The following is an 8,880-nucleotide window of genomic DNA, read 5'->3' as shown; positions in this document are numbered from 1 at the left end:
AATAACCAGCACAGGAAGAGAAGAGAGTCGGCAAAGCAAAGAGGGAGGTGGCAGAGGGTCGACCACGAAGCATCTACAGTAGGATCAGAGGTTTAAAGGAGCTAGAAGAGGAGGAGGAAGAGGAGAAGAGGAGATGATGGACAGATGCAGCAGCAGAGGAGGATTCATTCATTCATTCATTCGTCTGCTTTGACTTGTGTTGACTGACTGTCGCCGGAGAGAAGAGCAGCCACCTCCGTTTGTTTCTGCATGTGTGTGATGGACGGCATGTGTCTGCAGCTGGGACTGCTGTCTCCCAGTGGCTCTGAGAGGAGGAGGAGGAGGAGGAGGAGGAGGAGGGAGAGGGGGAGCGACAGGAGGAGGACGAGGCTCAGCTGGATAGCCTGGGTAAAGCCTGAATATTTACTCTGTGACAGCTCAGCTCAGCTCAGTGTGTGTGTTTCTTCTTGTTCCTGCTGCTGCAGCTCCACAAACACAGACAGGTAGAGAAACACTTCTCATGTCTGTTCAGCTGCTTTTAAAGTCCATGAATTGACACTGAGGGGTGAAGCCTCTCGCTCAGCGGAGGGTCGAGTGCTGCTCTTTAAAGTTAACGCCTCAGTCAGCAGCTCACACATGTGTATATTTATAGTACACTGCAAAAACTCAAAATCTTACAGAGAATATTTGTCTTATTTCTAGTCAAAACTAATCTAATTCTACTTAAAATAAGACTCATCACATAAAAAGCAGCTTGTTTTTAGACACTTTTTACTTCTTTCAAGCAGATTTTCACTTGAAATAAGTAGAAAAATCTGATAGTGGAGCAAGTTTTTCTTTCTTATTACAAACACAGAAAATTTGCTTTCACTGGCAGATTTTTTTTCTTATTTCAAATAAAATTTAGTTTGAAACAAGTGAAAATGATCTAAAAACAAGTTCATTTTTAGGTGATGAGTCTTATTTTAAGTGAAAAGAGTTTAGTTTTGACTAGAAATGAGACATTTTGACAAGAAATAAGACAAATATTCTTGGAAAGATTTTGAGTTTTTGCAGTGTACTATATTTTTTTTTACAACAGATATCAACCAGTTTAGTCTTTTAGGCGTTTGTTTCCAACGAAGCTGGTGAGAAATCAATCCATGGAGCGGTGGATAAAGTTATTTATCATATACGATGTTATAGCGGTGCAACGGATCACTGTTGATACGTGCATCCGTTCAGATCACTTTCCGCGCACAAAAAAACAAAAGTTGTGCGTGTCTTGTGGGAACACGTAGTCGCACCGCTCCAGCCGAATAAACGGGTAATTCAAAAAACTCTGCTCGTATATTTGAAGCTGCAGCTCTTTACGTCGCACAACAACAACAACTAGAACTGTTAGAAATTAGTTGTTGCTGCTATAGCCAGTAAAAACCAAGCTCAGTTTCATCGCTATATTTTCATCATGGCTGATACTGGGACATTTATAATCATGTAACATTACTGTACAAGACAGAGTTGTTTTAGAGGGAAATGCAGCCGGAACTACATTCAGACACGGCTACTGGGCGGAGGGATTTCAAAAGAGAAAGTAGTTCAGAGTATTTGCTTCATGTGTCGTAATATTACATGATTATCTCATAGCGTGGTGAATGTGCAGCTCACAACTTGTCCACCACAGCGTTGTGGAGTTGTTGGATTGTGTATTTGATGAGTTTGATGAGGGACAGGGGACCTGTACCGTTCACCTCCATTGTGTTCACTGAGCAACTCACGTCTCTGCCCCGCTGATCTCAAAACAACATGCACCAAAAATTAGAGGTATTCAGAAAAGAAAACTGAATTTGAGCCCACTGTGGGTCTTAACATTAGTGTAATAACTCATCTATCAGACGATGCAGCCCAAACTTTGTGCAAAATTCTATTTGAGTAAATCCGGGATGAAAGTGTGGTATTTTTTTTCATATTGGATAATGCAGGCGCACAAATTATGTCACGTTGTTCACAATTCATCAGCCAGTGCTATTGGATCCGTCATCCGTCAATCAAACATCTGAGACACACACAAACACACTGAGCCCCAAACATTGAATATCCCGCCCGCTCAATAACGACCAAAGTTGTTTTCCTTACTCGGGTAAACTCATGGGGCAACTCGTGGAAACTCGTAGAAGGAGGCGCAACAAACAGGACAAACGGCCGTTTCTGAACTCCTTTAAAGGTGACAAACCTACTGCTATGACTATAGGATAGGATAGGATCTGACTAAATGTTGAACTGTCCCTTTTAAGGTGAAAATTTAGCATAGCTCCTCTTTAACATCTCAGTAAATACACCGGTCAGGTTTTATTATTGATTCCTTGCTGGGGGGAGAAGCTAATTGCAGCCTCAGTGTCCCAAATGTCAGCGTTTGACACGACCTCCTCTACTGTACGTTACGTTACTGTGTGAGTTAGATCCCCCCCCACCCCCCCCTCTCTCTCTCTCTGTCTTGAAAGCCAGTGGAGTGTATTAAAGTGTTGCAGCCCGGGTGAATCTGACCTGTGATCAGATGGAGATACATTTTGGTTCGTCGAGGTCGGACGACGACGTGGGGCTCCCTCCTCTTACATGATTTAAGATTCCTGCAGCACACACACACACACACACACACACACACACACACACACACACACACACACACACACACACACACACACACACACACACACACACACACACACACAGGATGCTCATAAATTGTACATTCTGTTCCATTTATATAGTGAAGTGTGTGTGTCTGGCCTGTGCAGCAGCAGCAGCAGCATGGTGGATTATATAAAGTGTGTTGCTGCTGCTGCTGCTGCAGATCGTAGATGAAGTTGTCATTTGGTTTATCTGTGAGATTAGAATCGCTGAGGAGACTCGGCGCTGCCTCTTCTCTCTCGCTGAGGCAGATTAGCATCTCATTAAGATGAATTGGTCCAAACATCTGTCATTTCTTTATCCCTTTATTTATCTTGTTTTGGTTTGGTTTTTTTGCACTTTGCTTTGTGTTTTTGTTTCCAGCCCGTTGTTGTTGCGTAAGCGTTCGGACCTGACAGAGAAATTCTTTAAGGAGACTCTGCAGTGTTTTTGAAGAGACGTCGCTGACACGCACTCCTCTGTCTCCGTTTTCCTGCTTAATTTTCTCTGTCTTATTGCGTAAGAATATTCTGAGTCACGCTGGAGAAAGAATATTCTCTATTCACTTCATCTGAAATGTTCTATACAAAGAGATCAAGTCTAACATACATATACATATACATTTATCCTGTGTGTCTGTTCCAGTTGAACATAGCTCATCAACTAGAGGATGAACTGGGATTAAATGTATTAATTAATTATCCTCTGAGCTCCCTGGCATCTTTTCAGGTCAAATATTCCTGTGGATAACTTAACTTTTTGTCTTAATGTGATAGTTTGTGTTATTAGATGTTGCACCGTGTGGGATAATAATCTACAGTCAATGTTTTAAATGCAGAAGCTTCAGATCAGTTTCCAGTTCAGAGCAGCAGCAGGAGCAGCTGAGGACAAGATCTGCAGAAAAATATGAGATGAAGTTTTGGCCAAAAATGGCTGCAGGAAAAAAAAAAAAAAAAGAAGCAAATATTAGTTGAAGTGTTGCTTCATTAGGGTCCAAGACCAAAGGCCATTTTTTTTTTGCTAAATGTATTATTCTGCCAGAATAACCGTCGTGGGCAGGCACAGTTGAATGCGCTTGCTTAATGCATTTTGCACATAATACGTCTTCTATTGGGAAATCTTATTGAGTGTGTTTGCATGCACACTGATTAAATGATTATTAAAAATAATCTGTTAATGAAACTTGGCTAACCTCGCTTTCTACGAAGGAAATGAACCGGATACAGATGCAAACATGTTACATGCACTGGGAAAACAGATTATTGTGTAAAAACCGAGGTGTGTTCAACTGTTTCTTCATAAACCGATAACTGCCTTCCCATCCCATAACAGTTATTGGTTTATTCCATTTACATGAGCACTTAAATATTCAGAAAACTCCAGTTATCTGATGATAATAGGTTTATTAGTGAGCATGTGAATTGTCCCGTTATTGTGATGATGTAGGGCAACTTTAACCAACGCCTTAGCAACCACCTCAGTGTCCACCAGAGGGCAAGGCCGTGTTCATCGCTGCTACAGCTTTAATTAAAATATTTCCTACATGAATAGAGAAAAGAAGTAAAATATTTGCTAAAATGTTGTTGTAAATTCACTTATTCAAGCGGCAGTTGTGTAAATTAAAAATACTGTTTTGACATTAATGATGACAGTCGATCAGCAATCACAGAGATCATCATCCAAACCACATACTGTATATACACTGCAAAAACTCAAATCTTTCCAAGAATATTTGTCTTATTTCTAGTCAAAATGTCTCATTTCTAGTCAAAACTAGATTCATTACATGAAAATTAACTTGTTTTTAGATCATTTTCACTTGTTTCAAACAAATTTTCACTTGAAATAAGTAGAATAATCTGCCAGTGAAAGCAAGTTTTTTGTGTTTGTAATAAGAAAGAAAAACTTGCTCCACTATCAGATTTTTCTACTTATTTCAAGTGAAAATTTGTTTGAAACAAGTGAAAATGATATAAAAACAAGTTATTTTTTTATATGATGAGTCTTATTTTAAGTATAATGGGATTTGTTTTGACCATAAATGACATTTTGACTAGAAATAAGACGAATATTCTCCGTAAGATATTTGAGTTTTTGCAGTGTACATATCTTAAATTTTAACTGATGCTGCAAAGAATAAGTTTCCTCATATCTGAATGATGTGTTTTTCTGCACATTCTGCATATGTATCTGAGCTGCAGGGAGCTGTAAAGTCTGCTATCATCAGTGGGACTTTCTCTGCTCTTGGCATGAGTTTTCAGTGTCCTCATCCTGCAGCTTCTATTTCCACCGCTGCTGCTCATGTGATTTACAGAGCGCGTAGCTGGAGTCAGTCAGCTGGACGCCCGCCACACTGCAAAAACTCAAAATCTTACCAAGAATATTTGTCTTATTTCTAGTCAAAACAATCTCATTCTACTTAAAATAAGACTCATCACATTAAAAGCAGCTTGTTTTTAGACACTTTTCACTTCTTTCAAACATTTTTCACTTGAAATAAGTAGAAAAATCTGATAGTGGAGCAAGTTTTTCTTTCTTATTACAAGCTCAAAAAACTTGCTTTCACTGGCAGATTTTTCTACTTATTTCAAGTGAAAATCTGCTTGAAACAAATGAAAATGATCTAAAAACAAGTAAATTTTTAGGTGATGAGTCTTATTTTGAGTGAAAAGAGATGAGTTTTGACTAGAAATTAGACACTGTGACAAGAAATAAGACAAATATTCTTGGAAAGATTTTGAGTTTTTGCAGTGCAGGCTTCACCGCTTCATACGACCCGAGATGTCAAACGTATTATTGTTAAATCTTAATATTTACTCTCCGCTGACGGATGGTTTCCATGGCGCTAATGATCTCTGCCCTTACAGAGGAGCATCTGGGCATCGACGGAGGAGAAAGACGGATCGTCTCGATGCTGAGTTAAGATTCTGATTCACAAAAACAAAATCCAGAACTTTGTGAACCTCCAGACTCTGACGGTGCAGTGTTGCTGTGACTTAAAGGGATAGTTAAACATTTTGGCAAATTGGCCCATTGCCATAATCCCTATAGTCATAGCAGTAGGTTCGTTACCTTTAATTGTCAGTGCAAGCTATTTTTAGAATGGCGGAGCAGAGCCGTGAGCTGCTCAGAGCTACGCTACGGAGGCTCATGGGATTTCTTGGTTTCCCTCATCAAATACAAAATCCCCAAAGTCCAAAACGCTCTGGTGGACAAGTTGTGACCTGCACAATCGCCACGCTATGAGATAATAATGGAACGTTACGAAACGGAGTCGTTTTCGAGGTAAATACAGGGTAAATGCAGAGACTGCTTGCTGGAAAACTGTCCCTGAACGCAACGCGCATCAGCGGTTTTGCATGAATTTACCTCTAAAACAACTCTGTCTCGTAACATTCCATTATTATCTCATAGTGTGGTGAATGTGCAGGTCACAACTTGTCCACGACAGCCTTTTGGAGTTGTTGGGTTGTGTATTTGATGAGGAAAACCAAGAAATTCCCTTAGCCTCCATAGCATAGTCCTGAGCAGCTTGCCGCTCCGCTCCTCCATTCTAAAAATAGCTTGCACCGACAATTAAAGGTAACGAACCTACTGCTATGACTATAGCGATTATGGCAATGGGCTAATTTGCCAAAATGTTGAACTATCCCTTTAAACAAACCAGAGATATCTTCACCGGCATCTCTGTTTGTTTTTATTCCTCTACTTATTTGATTGGGTTTTACTGCAGGAGGGAAGACAGAGCAGATGTTTCCCTACATACAGTAGGATCTACATGTACATTTCCACCGTCCTCTCCATCCGCTCTTCTCCTCCTTCTCCTCCGTCCTCCTCCCATCCCCCCGTGCTGCTGCTCCTCCTCTTCCTGGCTGAAAGAATCAATGTCAGAATAATGAAGACAGAGTATTGATTACAGGCTGAAAACGGAGCTCTGAATGGAGATGGGACGCTTCGTTCAGCAGCGTTGACATCACATCATCGTGACTTTGGGCTTTCAGAGCAGTGTACTGTACCAGTGTGTGTATCCTGAAATAGATTTCCTCCTCCGTTCAGTTCTTACCCACCGTACACTTTCTTTACTTGCATACTGTCTGTTTTTTTTACTTGCATACCGTGTATTTGGCTGCAGTGACCCACTTTCCTCTTGGGCATCATTAAAGTTTCATCTTACAGGAAAGAAAGGAAGATGCTGGTGTAGAGGAGGAGGAGGAGGAGGAAGGGCTGAGTGTGTTTTCATGTTGTTAACTCTTTGTGTCTGTCTCCGCCTGCAGGTCTTAAAGCCGGTGGTGAGTCCTGAAGTCAACCACGGACTGGGCAACAGGAGGAGGCTCATTAACTTCTCCCTGTCAGGTATCCTTATCCTACACACCTCCATGTGATCCTGTAGTCGTGTCTTTTATTCAACATTTGTCACACTCGGTCTTCAGCTGAAGCTTTCACTGGAAAGACGAAGCAGGTTCAAACCAAAGTGGTGAAGTGCAGTTCCTCTCCTGACCACTAGAGGCAGTCAGTCCTGGTAGTTCAATATTTTTGTCAAATTGGCCCATTGCCATAATCCCTATAGTCATAGCAGTAGGTTCGTTACCTTTAATTGTCGGTGCAAGCTGTTTTTAGAACGGCGGAGCAGAGCCGTGAGCTGCTCAGAGCTACGCTACGGAGGCTCATTATGGGATTTCTTGGTTTTCATCAAATACACAATCCAACAACTCCACAACGCTCTGGTGGACAAGTTGTGACCTGCACATTCACCACGCTATGAGATAATAACACAACATTACCAGACAGAGTTGTTTTAGAGGGAAATTCATGCAAAACCGCTGATGCACGTTGCCTTCAGGGACAGTTTTTCATCAACAGTCTCTGTATTTCCCTCTAAAACAACTCTGTCTGGTAACGTTGTGTTATCATCTCATAGTGTGGTGAATGTGCAGCTCACAACTTGTCCACCAGAGCGTTGTGGAGTTGTTGGATTGTGTATTTGATGAGTTTGATGGAGGAAAACCAAGAAATCCCATAATGAGCCTCCGTAGCGTAGCTCTGAGCAGCTCACGGCTCTGCTCCGCCGTTCTAAAAACAGCTTGCACCGACAATTAAAGGTAACGAATTACTGCTATGACTATAGGGATTATGGCAATGGGCCAACTTGCCAAAATGTTGAACTATCTCTTTAAAAAACCTCCCTATGACTCTCAAACACATGTTCACAAAAACTGACTGCGACAACAGTTTTACATACAGCTCCTTTAACACTGCAGTAATTCAAACCTCTAATCAGGCGTTTGCTCCTGGTTAAATCAAGGGGATAATCAGGATTTAAATTTGAGGACTAAAGTTTCCATATTGCTCTGTGGGATGTAAACAGGAAGTTTAACGAGCGAGTTCCCTGCTGCCTCCGACGTGAGCTTTCATTTGTTTACATTTTGAACATCTGAGACCATTAGGAGTGGGATGAATCAGCCATTAGCCGCTGGTGCTCACATCGCACGCAGCATCACTTTGATACTGAAGCAGTTCTTCTTATTATAAGGCAGCGCCGTCTTCTACATGCTCAGAGAGGATCAAAGATTTAACCACCGCACTTTACTTTAGAGAGACGTGATGAAAAATCTTCTTCTCGCCGATGTTTAAGCATCAAGTGTCTCAGTCTGAACAAGCGAAGCTGATGTGTGAGTGTGGCGTGGTGTCTTACATCACTCATCATTTAGCCTTTCATCACACACACACACACACACACCTTGGATGTGGTGAGGATGAGGATCTCTGCTCCTCCAGCTCAAATTATGCACAAAACACTTAAAATTCACATTTCACTCCCCAAACAACCTTGGAACCTTTTAAAATGAATGAATAAATAAATAAATGCATAATGCAGCAAAGTCAACTTCAACTCTGTGGAGCTCATTAACACAACATGGCAGAGGATCACTTCGTTTTTTTTTCTCTCTCTAGTATTTTTCCACTAATCCTCTCTAACATAAAAACACGACCACAGTGTTTTTTACAAAAGCTGCACACGGACTGAAACAACACGTATGTCCTGCAGGCAGCCCCCCAACTGGGTGGTGCATCTGGGTTAATCTTTTCTCACGGGATTAAACATTTAAATTCAGTGTAACTGGCTTCGTCTGGATTTCTTATTAACATACTGTAAATCAATCACTTTTTTTTGTGGCTTTTTTCTGAAGCAGAGTGTGAAACAAAACAAAACACAAAACACAACACAACACAGAGAGAACACCCAGGAGAAAAACT

The 8,880-nt window shown here is 41.1% G+C and overlaps 1 protein-coding gene across 1 annotated transcript in view; it reads left to right on the top strand.

Moving 5' to 3' along the window:
• The window catches only part of LOC311003471 (E3 ubiquitin-protein ligase HECW1-like), a gene marked incomplete at both ends in the record, with an annotated part of 108,328 nt that overhangs the window by 25,668 nt on the left and 73,780 nt on the right, over positions 1-8,880 (top strand). Inside the window, one exon of the mRNA XM_083995238.1 lies at positions 6,900-6,978. Within this exon, the coding sequence (XP_083851364.1) occupies positions 6,900-6,978 (79 nt within the window). The remainder of the gene's footprint in view (positions 1-6,899; positions 6,979-8,880) is intronic.

Source organism: Trachurus trachurus (assembly GCF_905171665.1).
Source record: "Trachurus trachurus genome assembly, chromosome: 20".
Lineage (NCBI taxonomy): Eukaryota > Metazoa > Chordata > Actinopteri > Carangiformes > Carangidae > Trachurus > Trachurus trachurus.
This window is presented reverse-complemented; position numbering and strand designations above follow the sequence as displayed.